Source organism: Sorex fumeus, unplaced genomic scaffold, assembly GCF_029834395.1.
Source record: "Sorex fumeus unplaced genomic scaffold, SorFum_2.1 ptg000075l, whole genome shotgun sequence".
NCBI classification, from domain to species: Eukaryota; Metazoa; Chordata; class Mammalia; order Eulipotyphla; family Soricidae; genus Sorex; species Sorex fumeus.
In genome coordinates this window covers 12,178,978-12,197,343 of record NW_026606132.1, presented here as the reverse complement: position 1 = coordinate 12,197,343, position 18,366 = coordinate 12,178,978, and the positions used below count along the sequence as shown (strand labels likewise).

Sequence of the window (18,366 nt, the reverse complement as noted above, 5' to 3'; positions counted from 1 at the left end):
AAAATGACTCCGACATTTAGCAGCCTCTGTGTGGAGAAACCACCTTAAGGAAAATGCAAGAAGTCCTGATCAAGTTTCTTAGGCCATTTAGCATTCTGCGAATAACTGCACACTCTAAAATTTCATATGACCAGCATCTTCTCTGAAGGGGTTATAATTTTAAGATTTGTATGGCTTGTTGTTATTGTTGTTGTTGTTATTTGGGTTACTCTCAGCTGTGCTCAAGAGCCACTCATGGCACAGTGCTCAGGAACTTCTTAGTTGGGGAACCATGTGGTGCTGGGAATTGAACCCACAGCCTTCTGCGGGCAAGGCAAGTCACCGTAGCCACAGAACCGTGTCTGCAGCTTTCATATGGCTTTTCTTATTGTTGGTTTGAGCTTTTAAAATTTATTATTTGTGGCCAACCCGGGTTCTATTCCTCCGTCCCTCTCAGAAAGCCCAGCAAGCAACCGAGAGTATTCCATCCGCATGGCAGAGCCTGGCAAGCTCCCCATGGCATATTCCATATGCCAAAAACAGTAACAACAAGTCTCACAATGGAGACGTTATTGGTGCCCGCTCGAGCACATCTATGAATAACGGGAGGACATTACTACAGTGCTACATTATTTGGGTGCTGTACCCAACTTGGGAGCTACTCCTAGCACTCCTGATGGTTCCCAATCATGTGCTACCAGAGATGAAACCTGACCTCCTGCATACAGTATGTGCTCTACTCTCAGAGGCATCTCTGCCCCAGGACCCATATGGCTTTTTATGTAACAGACTTCCCTGTCACTTAGCTTTTATGAGTGCAACTGCCAATCCTTGCTTCACTTATATAAAATGACCCATGTTGTTATTTAAAAATGAGAAGATGAGGAGCAGAGAGATAGTATAGGGTTTAAGATGCATGTCTTACATGCCGCTGATGCTGGCTTGGTCCCTGCGACCACAATACTCTTACTGAACAGCCCCCCAACACTACTGGTGTGGCCTGTGTAGCCCCCAGCACTGCAGGGCCGTTGCCATACTGTGTCACATTGAGTTTCTCTTCTGGTTGACTGAGAATTCCCTGGCAGGGTGCAAGGCCTACTGAGTACCCCTTAGGAGCCCTTCGCAGAATATAAAGGATAAACAAATGATGAAGATGGGGCCCCAGGAATGTGGCTCAGGGGTAGAGTACCTGTTTTTTTGTGTGTGTGTGTGTATGAGCTTGGGTTCGATTCTTGATATCACACATGGACACACAAAATAGGAAGTTCTATTTAGGCCAGAGTTTGATGACTTCGTGAAACCAGGAGAATTAGAGTACTCGTTTCATGATGACAAGTCAGTCTTTTCTTATGTGGTAGCTGTTGGACCACACCTGGCAGTCCATGGTGGCGACTTCTGGCTTGGTGCTCAGGGGTCACTCCTGGTGCTGGTGCTCAGAGAACCATATGATGCTAGGGACTGAACCCAGGCCTCTTGCATGCAGAGCGCACCCATGACTCTTTTGAGTCACCTCCCCGACCCCTGTGTCAGTCTTTTAGCCAGTATGAGCACACCTTAGAGTGTGATTCCAGCCATTGCGTGCAATGACCCATGAGCTTCCCCTGTGTCTCTAGGATGGGTTCTGGGGATAGAGGGGACCACTCTGGACCAAGAAAGAAGCTCTGGAGTCCAGCTTCTGTGTAGCGAGCTGTGTCCATCTGGCCTCAATGGAGTGCTGAGGACGCAGTGAGAGACCATGGGTAGTATGCAAGCGGAAGCTCCCAACAGTGCACGGGTGGCCACAGCAGCGGTCACACGCCTTAGTGTTCATAGAACACATTGAATTTCAGGTTTTGTTGGTGGAGTTTGATTTTTGGTTTCAGGGGGTCACAGCCAGAGCTAATTGCTTGGGACCCGCTCCTGAGTGCTCAGGGGTTACTCCAGGTGATGTCAGTAACCGACCCTGGGGCTCCCTCATGCAAACATATGCTCCAGCCCTTATTTTAGTTTATTTCCTTTTTTGGGGGGTAGGGCTCACACCCACTGGTGCTCAGGAGTTACTCCTGGCTCTGAACTAAGGGATCACTCCTGGCGGGGACTACACAGGTACCAGGGCCTGAACTCTGGTTGGCTGTGTGCAAGGCAGGCACCTAAGTACTGTGTTCTTGCTCCAGCTCCTCATTTTAGTTTTTTTCTTTCTTTCTTTTCTTTTTTTTTTTTTGGATTTTTGGGTCACTCCCAGCATTGCTTAGGGATTACTTCTGGCAGTGCTCAGGGGACCATATGAGATGCCGGGGATTGAACCTGGGTTGGCGGCATGCAAGGCAAATACCCTACCTGCTGTGCTATCGCTCCAGCCGCGGCTCCTCATTTTAGACTCTCCAACCTTGTGCCTTAGTTTTGAAAGTCCAGAGAGGTAGAGTCTTTCTAGGCTCGCAAAGTTCAGAGGTAGAGGAGTCAAGAAGAGTCCAGTCCACGCTTCTCTGAGGTCAGGAGTTGGGGACCTTCGTCTCCCCGGTCATAAGTGGTGTGGCCCTGGTATGTCACGGGCCAGACACGCGTGCTTTTTGCCCGTGCCTTATCTCCGATATCAGATAGCCCATAGATGGTGTTACGAAATATCACCGGGCTGACTGAGATTCCACACCCCTGCATTAGAGGGAAACACGTGGACTGTGTTTTGGAGAGGCACTAGGGGAAGTTGGCCACACCTGGAAGTGCTCAGGTGGTGGGGATTAAAGTGGGTCTCCAGCCCCCATGAACTTTATTATTTATTTTTTTTTTGCTTTTTTGGTCACACCCAGTGATGCACAAGGGTTACTCCTGGCTTTGCACTCAGAAATTACTCCTGGCAGTGCTCCAGAAACCCTTATGGGATGCTGGGAATCAAATCTGGGTTGGCCACGTGCAAGGCAAACTCCCTACCCGCTATACTATCGCTCCAGCCCCTCATGAAAGTTTTTGAGTTAAGCCACCGGTGCTCTCATGCGTTGAACTTTTCATTTGGGGCTCCCCCACCCTTGAATAGCTCTCATGTCAGAATTCCTCCACGGGGAACCAGACTCCTGGGGTCGCTACTTGAGCAGGACTCAGATCCACGGCCACAGAGAGTCCCAGTGAACGCAGTACTCACTTCTCTGTCCGCTCTGCCTTCCATCTGAGGAGACTTGGGCATCCCAGCAAGCCTCTTGTCAAGGCAGGCCTGGGGCCCCGGCAGCATCACCCAGGAACCTGGCAGGAAGGCTGGCCCAACGTCAGCCCTACAGAACCCATAGCCCAGCAGTCCACGTGGGAGCAAAATCTCCAAGTCCTGACTCGAAATGGCCACCAGCTCTTGGCCCGCAGGAAAAAAATCTTTCCACCCAATTGTATTTCAGTGTATATATATATATATGTATATATATATATATGTGTGTGTGTGTGTGTGTGTGTGTGTGTATGTATATATATATATATATATATATAGAGAGAGAGAGAGAGAGAGAGAGAGAACATAGTATGATTCTAAAACCCAAGGAGAGGAGACAAGGGCCAGGGGTACTGATCCAATGTTGGAAACTGGCCACAAGTGAGAGAGGACAGTGAGGACAGAGAAGGGACAGCTGTGACAATGATAGTGGGAAATGACTCGGTTCTGGACAAGAACTGAGCACTGGAAGGAGGGAAAGGGATATGCATGATAACCTCTCAGTGTCTGCATTGCAAATCACAGGAGATACATGATAACCTCTTAGTACCTGTATTACAAACAAGAGAAGATAGAGTGAGAGTGAGCGAGGAATGGAGAGGGGGGGGAGAGAGAGAGGAGGAAGAGAAAGAGGAACCTTTCACAGAGGCAGGCTGGCAAGAGCAGGGTGGGGTGTTAGCGGGATGGAAACTGGGGGCATTGATGGAGGGAATTGCACACTGGTGAAGGGACAGGTGTTGGAACATATGACTGAAACCCAAAAAATGAACAACTGTAAATGTGTGCCCCACAATGATAAAATTTGCGAAAGAAAAAAAAATAGCACTGACCGCCAAAAACCCAAACCGAAGAAAACTCTGAGTAAGGCAAGGCTTACCCTGCTTGGGTAATGATTCCCAGGGTGGCCGAGGCCTTGTGGGTCTTGCCCAGAGAGATGTCTGGTACCCAGATCCCTGCCCCGTCCACTAGTCCACGTGAACAGGTATGTTCTGTTTGTTTTGACCCCCCCCCATGGAAACTTGGGCATTTCTGAGGGGATCCCCGCAATGCCAAGATGCTAGGGCAGGGGACAGAGGACAGTGCCATTTGGGCCACAGGAAAAAGCAGCGGAGACTGTCTTGGTGGCAGGAAGCATCCAGACGATACACGGATAATGCCACTCGGATTAATTTAGAGGGAGAATTCCGACTTGGCCGGCACCCAGGGAGAAAGGGGAAGATTGGAATGCTCTATTTGTGCCAGTGCCGCTAACGTGCAAAGCTTTGAAAAGTAATTAGAAAGCTGCACCCAAGCCGGGGTTCATCTCATCCCCCTCACATAATAAAAACCTTAATCTCGTGCTTATGCTTCTTCCTGTCAGCCCATAATTTTAACTATTTAAGCATAAATTGCCAGAAAGGAGGATGAAATTGTGGGTTTCTGAAAGCCAGATGTTATAAATAGAAGAGATTAAAAACCCGATAAAATGGAAATGCTCAAAATGGTTTATTTTATACGGAAAGTTTATTTCATAGCTTATTTCCCCCCATTATTTATGAAAGTGTGCTTCTGTTAGATTTGAACCTGTTATAAACTCTGCTTTTCTTTAAAAAAAATGGGCAACTTTTTCTTTGTTTGTTTTAGAATGAAGGTGTCATTTTGTTGTCAAAAACTTACTAAGGGTAATTTGTACAAAGTTGGCCACCTCCAAGTCTTACGCTTTATGAGATGGAGCCGGTAACTTTTCTATGACTTGCAGAATTGGCCTTCTTCCTTTATTTGATTCTGCCTGCCATTTCTATCCTTTTGCTTTAACGTGGATTATCTCTCAGAATTGCTTTTTTTTCCCACCTCACAATATCTCCTTCGGGATACCTTTATGTTTTGCGTTATGACCACATCCCTCATTTATGTGGCCAGCTTCATTTTCTGCAAGTTCCTTTGCTGACTATCTAGAGGCACCCCGATGGGCTTTCTTCTCTGATACTATTGACATTTGCCTTATTTGTGTGTTGTTGGCTCTGATAGAACGTTCTTTCATTTTCTCTCCCAGTTCCCTCTATTTTTTTTCACATTTTATCATTTCTCTTGACGTATCAAATGCTAATCTAATATGAACGATGAATCATGGAAGTAAAGAGTCAGAATCAGAAGTATCAGGCAGTGGGGGCTGGCGCGATAGCATAGTGGGGAGGACGTTTGCCTTGCACGCGGCCGATCCGGGTTCGATCCCTGGTATCTCTGAGTGCCACCCGGAGAATTCCTGAGTGCAGAGCCAGGAGTTACCTCTGAGCATTGCCAGGTGTGACCCCCAAAAAGCCAAAAAAAAAAAAGAAATATTAGGCAGTGAAGAAGCAAACCAATAAAGTTCCAAAAGGAGTAGTTGGAAGTTTACGGACGACCAGTGTGGTTGGTGAGTTAAGAGTAGATTAGAGAATGGAGCAAGGTAGGGTAAAGGAGATAGCCAGCCATCAGATTCTGATAGTCCGTCTACATTAAATCAAGGGATTTTAATAATTGAGGGTGCCAGTTCTGCAGAAAAGTCAGTGCAGCTATAAATGGTACAAGATAAAAACAAAAGCCGAAAGCAGTTTTGGAAACTTGAAGAATATCTGGAAATAGCCATAATATGTGGAAAGAGGGGCTGGAGCGATAGCACAGTGGGTGGGGCGTTTGCCTTGCACACGGCCAACCCGGGTTCTATTCCCAGTATCCCATGAGCACTGCCAGGAGTAATTCCTGAGTGCAGAGCCAGGAGTAACCCCGATGCATTGCTGGGTGTGACCCAAAGAGCAAAAAAAAAAAAAAACATGGAAAGAAATTTTGGTGAATGCTTTTGATCAGTATTAACTTCTTCTGTCCTCTGATTAGGGAACTTGACACATCTTCCACATGTGTGCTCTCTAATGCATGTGTTCTATGTTATAGAGTGAATTTATTTCGCTCCTCTTTGTTCACGGGTTCACTTTTCAAGTTTCGTTCTATCTATCTCAGTAAATTTACACTCTCATTGAGTATTTGTTAGTATGTATCTAGACTTCCTGGTCAGGAGGATGTTCTTGTTTCTTCTTGGAAAAGAAGGGTTTTCTTAGTGTAAGTTCTTTCGACCAAAAGAAGTAGATGTTAAATGAAAGGCTTCTTAGTTGAGTAAAATAGCTGCATCTGCCCCCAGATGCTTCAATATTGGAGTAGGTCCACCTCGGAAATAATGATGGTATTTCAGTTTCTTTACAAGTATTCAGTTCTGGACCAGAAGGATAGTACAGTGGGTATTGCGCTTGCCTCGTGTATGACTGATCCCCAGCATTCCATATTTTCCCTCCTGCAAATCCCAGGAGTAACTCCTGAGTCCAGAACCCGGACTGAGCACAGCCAGATATGGCCCCAAATCAGAAAAAAAAAATGGATAAATAGAAGTATTCAGTTGGTGACATTGCTTCTATCAACTAGTATTTGACAAGAAATCTTAGGCTAAGTGAATTTTCTCTGGCTGGGAAACTCGCTCTGCTGTGCAGCTAAGTGGAAATTCATCACGCCAAAGCAAATAAACAAGCATGTGTGTGTCCTTGTTCCTAGGTGGATTATGTATTTACGGATAAAACTGGAACACTCACTGAAAACTGCATGGAGTTCATTGAGTGCTGCATAGACGGGCACAAGTACCGAGGTGTAGCTCAGGAAGCTGATGGACTCTCTCAAACTGATGGACCCTTGACCTATTTCGACAGAGCAGAGAAGGTGACATTTTTCTCTCTATCGCCCATGAACCATAAGAAACCAGTGCATGCATGTGTGGTAACTCCACGGCGCCGAAATACTTCATGAGTAGCACATGCCAGGCTCAAGTGACCACGTGTTTGTTCTTCCGGTCACATTTTCTTGGTGTTGCGATCACCTCTGGAATTGGCAAGCAAGGAGAATGGACATGGAGAGGGAATCGGCCGCAGTGGCATTTGGGGAAAGCGTTCTCTTGCCCGTCTGTGCTCTTAATAATGCTGTGTGCTCTTCAGTCACTGCCAGTGCAAGCTGCTGCGAGCCTGGTGTCTATTCAGATTCTTAAAGTCCCAGGAGTGTCTTGGCATTAAATGAGCCCAAGTCTCCCCGCACCTGAGCTATTAAGAGCTTGAGGGTGAGCGGGCCAATGAATTCTTTGACGCAGTGAGGAAGGCGCTGCTTTGGTGTTTGTTAGGATGAGTTAACAGAGCCACGAGGGGCTGACAGGCGCGAACCCACTGCGCTCCTCGGGCCTCGAAGAGTTGATCACTCCTGGGTCTATTAGGAATTGATAAATTTCTGCTCCTCGCTTTGCTGGCAGTTATGGCGTTCTGTCACATTAATAGTCGCTATCTGGTCACTGATGAGTTACCAAGTGCTAAAACTGAAAGTAATCGTCTCCCCGCCCCCCCCCCCCCCCCCGTTCTTCCTGTCCAACAGAATCGAGAAGAGCTCTTTCTGCGTGCCTTGTGTTTATGTCACACTGTGGAAATTAAGACAAACGATGCTGTCGATGGAGCTGGGGAGCCCCCGGAATTAACCTATGTCTCCTCTTCACCAGATGAAATCGCTCTGGTGAAAGGAGCAAAGAAGTAAGAAGCACTGTCACTAGCTCCGTGAGGAAGTTCTAGAGAGAGCCTGTCATGCCTTGTCCCTCAGATTAACAGTGTAGTATTCTGCACTTCGACTGTTGCTTACGTTTAGGGGAGATCTCACATTGTGTCCTTAACATACACACACACACACACACACACACACACACACACACACACACTGGGGTACAAGAAGCTTGGAAGGTTTGGGCTCAGTCTCTTACTTGATTGTGTGGGTGGTATCATGTGTATTTTGATGTCTCCAAACCAAACAGACCGCATACCTTTGTTGTGCATTCCGTGAAGTGCTTTGTGTATCAGTTACACCTCAGGAGAGCTGTTCGGGAAGACCCACGCCCCGAAATGACTGGAGAGGAAGACATTAGCATTTTTAAAGAGCAAGAAAGAAAACTAAGCACTCCCCACATCTCTCTTGAGAAAATGAAATCACAGGAGAAAAGGCGTGACTTTGTTTATAGTCGATTTACTTCAATAGCCTATCTGGCTATATCCTCATTTGATAAAAAGGCCAAACCGCTTTATCTGAAAATGTGTGGAAATTTGCCAAACCTAACCAATTAAGATGGCAGAGAAAAGAGCAAATGCATTGATGGGGCTTGCATTGTCGTCATTGGCGACCAGCCCCAAGCCCAGATGTGTCTGTGGCGTATTTTGCAGAGTAGCTAACCGCCTGAGTTTTGTGCAACGTGCTATTTCCAAAGTGCTCCCAGCAATTTTGACACCATTTGGTAACTGGCTGTCACCTATTTCCCAGGAGGCCCAAGGTGACTAAGTGCTCGGTGGTCACCCAGAGTGTTCACTCTGGAATTGAAACAACCAATTACCCATCCTGGGTTGCACCATGCCACTTGCTTTGTTTTCATCTCGGCCAGTGAAGGGAAGTATAGTTTTAGATTGAGATTGGATGGAAGATAACAGCATAAACAAGTAGCTGCCATGCCGAGGACATCTGTCATTTTGTCAAGCTACATAAAGTCCTTTTTTTTCCCCTTTGCTTTTTATAGGTACGGGTTCACGTTTGTGGGAATTCGGAATGGCCGCATGAGGGTAGAGAACCAAAGAAAAGAAATAGAAGAGTAAGTCCCACAGTGTCCGTTATGTTTGTCGCTCTTCCCCACCCCCCCCCACAACCCACCCAACATGGATTTAGAAAGGGTGACAGAGGGATGCTAGATGCATCTCTGAGCACAGGACTTTGGGGGCCGGGAGATACAGTGGTTAGAGTGTGTGCTTAGCCTTTGCTTGACGCAGGTCCTATCATGTCCCACACGCTTTTGCGAGCATCAGTGCCTGGTGTGGCCCTGGAACCCCCTTAGCCTCCCTCAGCATCACAGAGTGACACTTCAGGGCCAGAGCAGCACAGTTCCCTTGGGCCCTTGCACCCATTTGGCAGATAATCACCAGTGGGCCCCCAGGCCTCCTGAGCGCTACTTGGGCAATCCAAAAACAAATAAATTAGCTCAGGATCTCTTCTTTGCTCATCTGGGTCTGAGTTTCATGGGACTGGTGGAAGGGGCGTTGGAGGGGGCATTTCTTCCTGGAATGCCAGCCAGGAGCATTCGGGATGCGGCCCAATCGAAGCTGGTCCACGCATTGGTCCACTAGCCCAGGGGGAATGTGCTGGACTCCCTGAGAGTCAGATGCTCATACAGGCTTCCGGCACACAGTCAGGACAGCCCAGGAAGGGGAAGGGAACCCTCTGATTCCTGCCAGGCCCTCCGGGATGGCAAGCCCAGTCAGCCTCGGCGACTTTGGTGCCAGGCTACTACCTGTTCTAGAGATTCAGGAGGGTCTGAGCAAATACTCTGATGCAACCCTGTCTCCACAGACACCGACACCCCATGGGAAAAACCCACCTTAGCACCCTGGAACATTCTAATTGGGCTCTGTAATGAATTCAGAATGCTTCACCTGAACTTGCATTGTGGGCAGTGGGCCTTCATTTCTGGCGCCTGGCATCTCCTCGGAGTTCTGTCCGCACCCTGTAACACAGATCGAGCTCAGGTGGGAGGGATGCTCAGAAGCCGAAAGAAGTCTCCAGCTTTTTGCCCTGACTGCCTGGTGCTCCTAGATTCTAGCATGTGCGCAACACTGCCCCCTTCTGGCCAGCACCCGATGAGCCTCTACATGTGGATGCTTTTAAGTACTCACAGCAGATCTCCCCCTCGCCCCCCATGAGAGACTCAGCATCCCCCCCTACCCCAGAAATCTACCTGCCATAAGTAATTTGTATGTCAGATACATGTGCCCAGGTAATGCATTTCCGAGAAGATAGTCTTCCCCATTTTCCCCTCATAATTAATTGACTTCCAGTGTAACTGAGTTGCATGCTTTCATCTTTAGAGCCCGGCCAGCCAGCCACCATCTGGCCATTCGGTCCCTTCAGGGGATTCCTATTATTCTCAGCATCCAAACCTGCATGTCTGCAGTGCCCATAGTTGTTTAGTTCCTGCACCCCCTTCCAAGTAGATGGCAGACCTTCCTTCAAGAGCTATTTTAAGTCCTCCCCTGAGCTCTCCTGCTACTGTGCCCAGTGCATGCCCCTTTTCTCCATTGTATTGATCACATGGCCACCAGCTCGGGCACTACCTCTTCCAGGAAGCCTTCCTTTGGAGGTCTCCACTCTTTGCCCCGACTTTTCCCTAGTGGGTTCCTTTAGGACAGTGTTTGTCGGTCTGGAAGCTTGGCCTCCAGTTATTCTCCTCCTTCTGAACTATAGGGGGAGCCTTTGGGGAGGACAGACTTGGGCCCGTTCACGTCTGTCCAGCATCTAGCATGGTGCCTGATGTCGAGTGAACACTTGGGGTGATTAAAATGGGGGGGGGGCAGCTGGAGCGATAGCACAGTGGGTAGTGCATTTAGCTTGCACACGGTTGACACGGGTTCGATTCCCAGCATCCCATATGGTCCCCCGAGCATTGCCATGGGTAATTTCTGAGTGCGGAGCCAGGGGTAACCCCTGAGCATTGCCAGGTGTGACCCAAAAAGCAAAATAATAATAATAAAATAGCAGGGTGAGGCTGGCTTGCCTCCCTCAGCAGTTCTTAGAGAGACAGCCCTCTGGACCACACTCCTCTGCACGTTCTCTCCTTAGCATTTGAAGGTACCCAAGGAGAGAGTATAGATGCTCATCATTCAATACTGAGAATTCTCTCCAGCATCTTTGCCAGTGGGAAATACCGCCCCCTAGCGGGTGCTGGAGCCTCAGAGGGATGCTAACCTCAGGTGCAGTTGGGTCGGGATGCGTTCTATTTTACTGAAAGGAAGCAGATTTTGAGGGGCTGGGATGCTGAGTGATTTTTTTTCGGAAGGAGGGGAGTAGGCTCAGTAGACCAGACAGATTTGGAAGCCTCTGCTCTATAGCACATCTGACATTTGAGCCCAGAACTCAAGATCTTACCTACTTCGAGCAGAGTCCATTCATTCCGACACATCAGTGTCTGCAGATATGTCTCTGGTGTCTGATTTCCTCCGTGTACCCGAGATTTGTCAGCAGTCTCTTTCCCTGTTTTTCTTCTTGTGCAGGTACGAGCTGCTTCATACCTTGAACTTCGATTCTGTCCGCCGCCGCATGAGCGTCATTGTGAGGAGCCAAGCAGGTGCATACATACTGCAGTCTTGCCCCTCCTCGCGGCCTGTTGGCTGAGGTGTATGTGGCATGGGTGTCTCAGGCACAAAAGGATTCTTGTGGGCTGTGATTCGCAAAGCCAGGAGCCGGGGTTGATTTGATTCACTGGTGCTGGCAATCGAACCCAGAGTCCCACCCATGCAAGTCAAGTGCCTTCCCATTCAGATACATCCTTTCCCCCGCTCCCGTGCCAGGCAGTAGCATTCTTTTCTGTGCCTCCCTCCGTTCATTTCCGCCCACGTCTTCAGTCTGCCACACCCCAGCCGGCCTGGAGGATACAGGCAATCTCTTGGCCACCGAGCGCCCCTCCTCAGCAAATGTCCAGACAGAAACTGCCAAGGCGACCCTGCCTGGCTCAGTAACACGTGGCACCATGCTCCAGCCAGCAAGGGAGCCCGTGCCCAGCCCAGCCTCCCTTCCTCTCTCTTTCCACTCCCTGGAAGGGACTGCGGGTGGGGAAACTGGGAAAGGACTGGGCAGTTTGCCCCTCGCTTTCTGGGCAGTTGGTGTCCCCGGACACAGCTGCGCCCCCTGCTGGTGGCTCAGTTCCCTTAAGCCGGGGCTCTCCTGTGACCTGGGATGGGCCCTGGCCGTGGGTGCCTGCAGGGAGCCCATGCAGGAGCCCTCTGGCCTCATGTGTGGGCTTGTGTGTCTGTCTGCCTGTCTGTCTGCCTGTTCACGTTTATTTGCAAAATAGCCATGACAGTCCGCCTGCGTGTATGCGAGTGTGCTGCTCGCGTCAGACTGTGTGTAAGATTCCCTGAGCTCTTCCGTGTGTGTAAAGTGCTTCTGCAAGGGCTCCTGGGTGGACTTCCCAGCGGCGTCCCTCTCGGTATCCGCTCTGTCCGGGAAGGGATAGATGGATCCTTGCGGGAATGGGGCCCGCTTCGTCCTTCCTTTGTGGTGTGACTGCGGAGTCATCAGATGGATTTCATTATGAGAAAGTGGAATTGGGCCTGTGACTTCTAAACCCACCGTGGATGTGTGAGAGAAAACGAAAGGAGGGGAGGGAACCCACCCCTTAACCTTTGAAAAGCCAGGTGCTCCTCCCCGAGCACTTCTGCGGCGCTTGAGGAGGAGGGGGCACTTTGATCCTTCTCGAGGGAGCAGCCCCCTCTTTTTTGTGCCTTTCGGAACTCAGCACTTTGCCTCCTCAGGATGAGGTGACTCTCTTCCTGTTCCACTGCCGAGGCTTCCCTGGGTGCAGTGACTAATAGAAATGACAGGACTGACTGATGGTGCTGGTTTCCTGCAAGGCTGTTCTCAGGTTTCCAGTCAAATCTGTCACGCCCCTGTTTCCCAAGCTCCCTTGCCGAGTTTATTCAAAATGATTCACTCTCGCTCGAACCGGAGCTTGGTCCTTGACGTCTGCAGGCACACTTTGAAACCTGCTTCTTGGAATTGACAGACAGTTCGGATGCAGTGCCGTAACACGGCCCCCCATCCTAGGTGATGCTCAGGCCTTACTTCTGACTCTGTGCTCAGGGGTCGCTCCTGGGATTGCTCAAGGGACCATGTGTGGTGCTGAAGATCGAATCCGGGTCAGCCATGTGCAAGGCATTTAAATGCCTTCATACCCCCGCACTATCTCTTTGGTCCCAGGAAGTATTACACAGCCAGAAACACTTGGGGTTTACTCCTGAATCTGTGCTCAGGGGACACTCCTGTGTGGCTGGGAGGCCTTAATGTGTGCTTTTTAGTTTTTGATTTTTGGTTATTTTGGTCCATATCTAGTGGTACTCAGGGCTTACTGCTGGCTCTGTGCTCTGGTGACTTGGGTGACCATATGTGCTAGTTGGGGATCGAACCCAGGTCAACCCATATTCAAGGCAAGCACTCTCCCCGCTGTGCTATGGCTCCAGCCCCTGGGGGACCTTATGTGGTGCCAGGAATTGAACACAGGTTGGCTGTGTGCTAAGCAAATGCCCTACCATTATACTATCTCTCTGGCTCCCAGGAAATAGATTTTAACAGGCATTCACAGTGCAAAGACTGGGGTGTTAGTTTTGTCTATATCAGTCTTAAGAAGGTAATGCTTCATTCCTTTTCCAGGCGTGGTGTCTCCCCATTTCCCTCCCTAAAGCAAGGTAGTGAATGTTGGCCCAACAGCACGAAGGCCAAGATACCTTCACGCCACTTGGGTGAACATTGAAAGGCATGTTCAAGTGAAGAAGTGACCGGTTGTTAACAATGCTAATAGTGCTGTTGAAATTTTAAGTCAGGGCTGGAGCGATAGCACAGTGGGTAGGGCACTTGCCTTGCACACGGCCAACCTGGGTTCGATCCCTGGCATCTCATATGATTCCCCAAGCACCACCAGGAGTAATTCCTGAGTGCAGAGCCAGGAGTAACCCCTGAGCATCGCTGCGTGTGATCCCCCCAAAATTAAGTCAAGTCTCTTATTTTTTTTCCCTCTAGGAGATATACTTCTATTTTGTAAAGGAGCAGACTCAGCAGTTTTTCCCCGGGTGCAAAATCATGAAATCGAGTTAACTAAAGCCCACGTGGAGCGCAATGCAATGGTGAGAGACATCGGAGATGCCACTTCGGATGGGGTTGCTGTGAGAATCCCCATGGCCATAAAGTTGGACCTTGCTTTTAGGCTCGATTTTTTTATTGGGGGTTGGTAGTAGTACATTCCATGTTTTATTGTGAGTTGTTTTCCAGGACTAACTTTCTGTTAATAATTGCAACTTTGAAGGGTTTTCTGTTTATATGAATTTTTTTCTTGGAATTGGAGGTGGCTAGGATGGGGCAGATAATAATTCCAGCAGTGAAAGTAGATAAAGGACCATACATGATAGCCTCTCAGTATCTATATTGCAAACCATAATGCCCCAAAGTAGAGGGAGAGTATGGGGGAAATTGTGTGCCATAGAGGCAGCGGGACGGGTGGAAAGAGAAGTATACTGGGGACATTGGTGGTGGAGAATGTGCATTGGTGGAGGGATGGGTGTTTGATCATTGTGTGACTGAAACTTAAACATAAAAGTATTGTAACTGTATCTCATGGTGATTTGATAAAAAAAATTAATGAAAAATAATTCCAACAATGCCCAGAGGTCATCCCCAGCAATGCTTGGGGAACTATTGGTCCCAGATATCAGAACCTGGTCTATCCCCACGGAAAGCATATACCTCAGTCCTTCGGAGATATCTGCCAGCCATCTGTTCTGCATTTTTGTTTTACCATCAGAACGAATACTTTGTCATTCTAAACCTAATTGACATGAGTTTGTGTTTTTTATTTGGGGGACGGGAGGCAGCGATGCTCGGGGCTTCTTCCTGCAATTACTTCCGGCGATACTCGGGGAACCATATGGAATGCTGGAGCTCGAAGTTGGGTCAGCTGCATGCAATGCAAGCTCTCTGCCTGCTGTACTACCTCTCTGCCCCAATTCTAAACCTAACTGAATATTTCCTTTGGTTATAACCTATTATTCTCTTTTTCTAAAAGTAAAAATATGTTGGTACCCCTCCTGTACATAATAGGGAAAACAAGAGACGATGTGATTTCTTTCCCATTTGTTCCTTGTATAACTCGAGGTCCCATACTTTGCTTCTAGGATGGATATCGGACACTTTGTGTAGCCTTCAAAGAACTTGCTCCAGATGAGTATGAAGCAATTAACAGACAACTCATCGAGGCCAAAATGGCCTTACAAGACCGAGAAGAAAAAATGGAGAAGGTTTTTGATGCTATTGAGACGAACATGAATTTAATTGGAGCTACGGCCGTGGAAGACAAGTAATTAGAAAATGATACTCCTGTTATTTCAGCGGCCAGTCATTTAGCGTGGGCATGGTCCCGATTTGTAATTTGTTCTCAAGGTTTAAAGTCTTCGTGTTTGCTTTGTCTCTGTGGCAGGCTTTGAACTGTTTGTGGTGATTGTTTTAAAATTAAATCCCTCTGACCTCGAACAGCGAACCTGTCAGCTTAGTAGTCTTGTCATCCGTCTATTTATGCAGATCTTGGTGACAGAGCCTTGCTCTGTGGGGGGCTTTGCTTGCTAGTAGCTTAAGTTTGAGAAGGTGCGTGGAGAACACACACCATTTGGGCAGACAGGGATGAGCAGAAAGGAAATTCAGGGTGGCACAAACACCAGCAAGAGCTCATCTAACCTGCTTTCACAGACCAGAGCATACTTTAAAGTCATTGGCTTTCGTGTAATTCGCTTTAGCTCTCCAGGCTGATCTTTGCCCACTGTGACTGGAGAAAGGAACAGGCTGAAAGAAGATTTTATTTTTGTCCCATACTCGGTGATGCTCAGGACTTACTCCTGGCTCTGTTGTCAGGGATGACTCCTGGCAAGGCTAGGGGGACCATGTGGGATGCTGGGGATTGAACCCAGGTCGACCGTGTGTAAGGCAAGCACTCTGCCTGCTGTACTATAACTCCTGCCTCTCTTTTGGGAATTTTATAACAATGGATAGATGCAAATTCTGAAAGTTGACCGACAAGAAGTTTCCAACATCCACTCAATCACATAGGACAATATTTTGGCATTCTAGTAGAATTCACATGGCCTAATTTCGTTATTAGTCTCTGATGAGATGAATTCTAAGAAAGTATCACCCCTTCACCCTTGCTCTTCAGAAGAATGCTTAAATTCTCGCTCAGAATTGATCAGTGTTTAGCCCTTAGCTCTTAGAAGATGGAGATTCAGTAATCTCCATCAGTGTCCAATTAGAAGGCCCCTGGCTCTTCCACTTTTGGACCAGGGTGTGGCATGCATTACCATGAAGTATGCCAAAGTGATGGCGAATGAGGATATCCGGTGAATTTCTAAGCATTCTTGCTGAAAGTGATGATTCTCATTCTCCCTCCTGCCGTCTGGTGCCAATTACCTTAAGAGAGCACATGAGCCTTTTCAACCCTCACTGTTTGCAGTTCCCTTTAATAAGGAAACGTATGCCAGAAATAGCATTTGGAGGAGTGCAGGCTAGATAAGAAAACCAACCGTGAGAGCGTGTCGGCTTTCCACATCATGTGGACACTCTTTCTTAACAAGCCTTCCTGCCGCATCCCTGTCAGGGAGCTTCAAGGCTAACAAGATTTGCTCTTGTTGATTCCAGGCTCCAAGATCAAGCGGCGGAGACGATCGAAGCGCTGCACGCGGCAGGCCTGAAAGTCTGGGTTCTCACCGGGGACAAGATGGAAACGGCCAAATCCACCTGCTATGCCTGCCGCCTGTTCCAGACCAGCACCGACCTCCTGGAACTGACTGCAAAGACCGTCGAAGAAAGCGAAAGGAAGGAAGATCGCTTACACGAGCTGCTCATCGAGTATCGGAAGAAATTGCTGCATGAATTTCCGAAAAGTACTAGAAGCCTTAAAAAGTAAGCAAGCACCTCCGTACCTTATCTTTAGCCATCGTCCCCAGGCCAAGCCGAGTTTCTCTGGCAATGGGCCCGAGTTCTGTGATTCATGGTCGCTGTTTGCTGCTGTTTTATCCTCCGTCGTTCAAACCGTCCCTGAGGCATGGGGTACTGGCAACTACTGGTCACCTCTCCATTCATTGCGGAGAAAATAGAATATTTCTCTCCAATTTGAGTTTAAGAGAAAACTTTAAACTTAATTTTTTATTGAAGTTTATTTAACTTAAAAAATTTAAGTGGCTAGAGAGATGATGTAGTGGGCCGACCCCCATGTTCAATCCCCAGAGTGCCCCATATGGTTCCCCAAGCCCTGCCAGACGGGATTCCTGAGCATAGAGCCATATAGAGTATAAAGTCTGAGCATCACTGGATGTATGGCCTGAGAGAGAGAGAGAGGGAGGGGGGAGAGAGGAAGAGCAAGGGAGAGAGATCCTGCACTTCCTAAGATTTAAAAAATGTAGTTCAGGGGGCTGGAGCGATAGCACAGCGGGTAGGGCATTTGCCTTGCACGCAGCCAACATGACCGACACAGGTTCTATTCCCAGCACCCCATATGGTCCCCCGAGCACCGCCAGGAGCAATTCCTGAGTGCATGAGCCAGGAGTAACCCCTGAGCATCGCCGGGTGTGACCCAAAAAGAAAAAAATGTAGTTCAAGTTAAGTCTGGGTATTTAGCTCTGTCCTGGCCCTGTGTTACAGAAAAATTATTTCTTTTTCTGGTCTCTTAAAATGGAAATGTAATAATAATTAAGGGAAAAAAAAACATTGTCAGGGCCGGAGCAATAGAACAGGGGGTAGGGTGTTTACTTTGCACATGACTGACCCGGGTTTGATCCCTGGAATCCCATGTGGTCCCTGAGCACCGCCAGCTGTGATGCCTGAGTGGTGAGCCAGGAGTAATCCCTGAGCATTGCCAGGTGTGATCCAAAACCAAAAAAAATTAAAAGTAAAAGATCATTAACTGTAAGTTTCCCCCTATTTTGAGGATCTGAAACTTTTCTGTGTGTGGTTCTTCATTCCCTAGAAACTCAAACCCTTGTTAACATGGTCACTTCAACCCTTGCTTTCCAAAACTCATTCCTTCACGAGAACTTCCAGAACCTGAGGTTCTAAGGGAAAGCCATGAACCATTCTCATCCCATGCCACATGCTGGAGGGTTATTTAGTTTGTCTGTTTACTATTGAGCAAGTCTTTGCCTTTGTCCAAACCAATGACTGGAATGAATTTACCTCAGCGGAATCAAATTCCTCTTCTGGTTTTAGAATGCCATCCAGTGGCCTGCAGTAAACCCAGAGACTCATATAATGTCTTTTTCCATTTCCCTTTTTCTTCTCCTGATTGGTTGTGGGGCCACGCCCAGTGGTACCTGAGCATTATGTACCAGATACGGCCATTGTAAAGGCCATTGTGTGCCTTATGCGTGCAGACCATCTGCTCCAGTACTTGTGGCCCATTCAGGTTTCCTTTCTGTTTGCTTTGGTGGTGGGGAGGTTGGGGCCACGCATAGCCAGTGGTTCTCAAGGGGTTCCCAGAGCTCTGGGCTCGCCAGTCACTCCTTGTGATCTTTGGGTAGGCGTGCAGTGCTGGGGGTCAAGATGAGTTTGGCCACATGCACCTTGACCGTGTA

At 48.2% G+C, this 18,366-nt stretch overlaps 1 protein-coding gene across 4 annotated transcripts in view; it reads left to right on the top strand.

Annotated features, from left to right (window-relative positions):
- The window catches only part of ATP11C (ATPase phospholipid transporting 11C), a 219,852-nt gene that overhangs the window by 143,785 nt on the left and 57,701 nt on the right, over nt 1-18,366 (top strand). For all 4 annotated transcript variants that reach the window (XM_056130195.1, XM_056130193.1, XM_056130194.1 and 1 more), the window contains exons 13-19: nt 6,701-6,862; nt 7,559-7,710; nt 8,736-8,807; nt 11,257-11,330; nt 13,778-13,881; nt 14,926-15,107; nt 16,436-16,699. In XM_056130195.1, the coding sequence (XP_055986170.1) occupies nt 6,701-6,862; nt 7,559-7,710; nt 8,736-8,807; nt 11,257-11,330; nt 13,778-13,881; nt 14,926-15,107; nt 16,436-16,699 (1,010 nt within the window). The remainder of the gene's footprint in view (nt 1-6,700; nt 6,863-7,558; nt 7,711-8,735; nt 8,808-11,256; nt 11,331-13,777; nt 13,882-14,925; nt 15,108-16,435; nt 16,700-18,366) is intronic.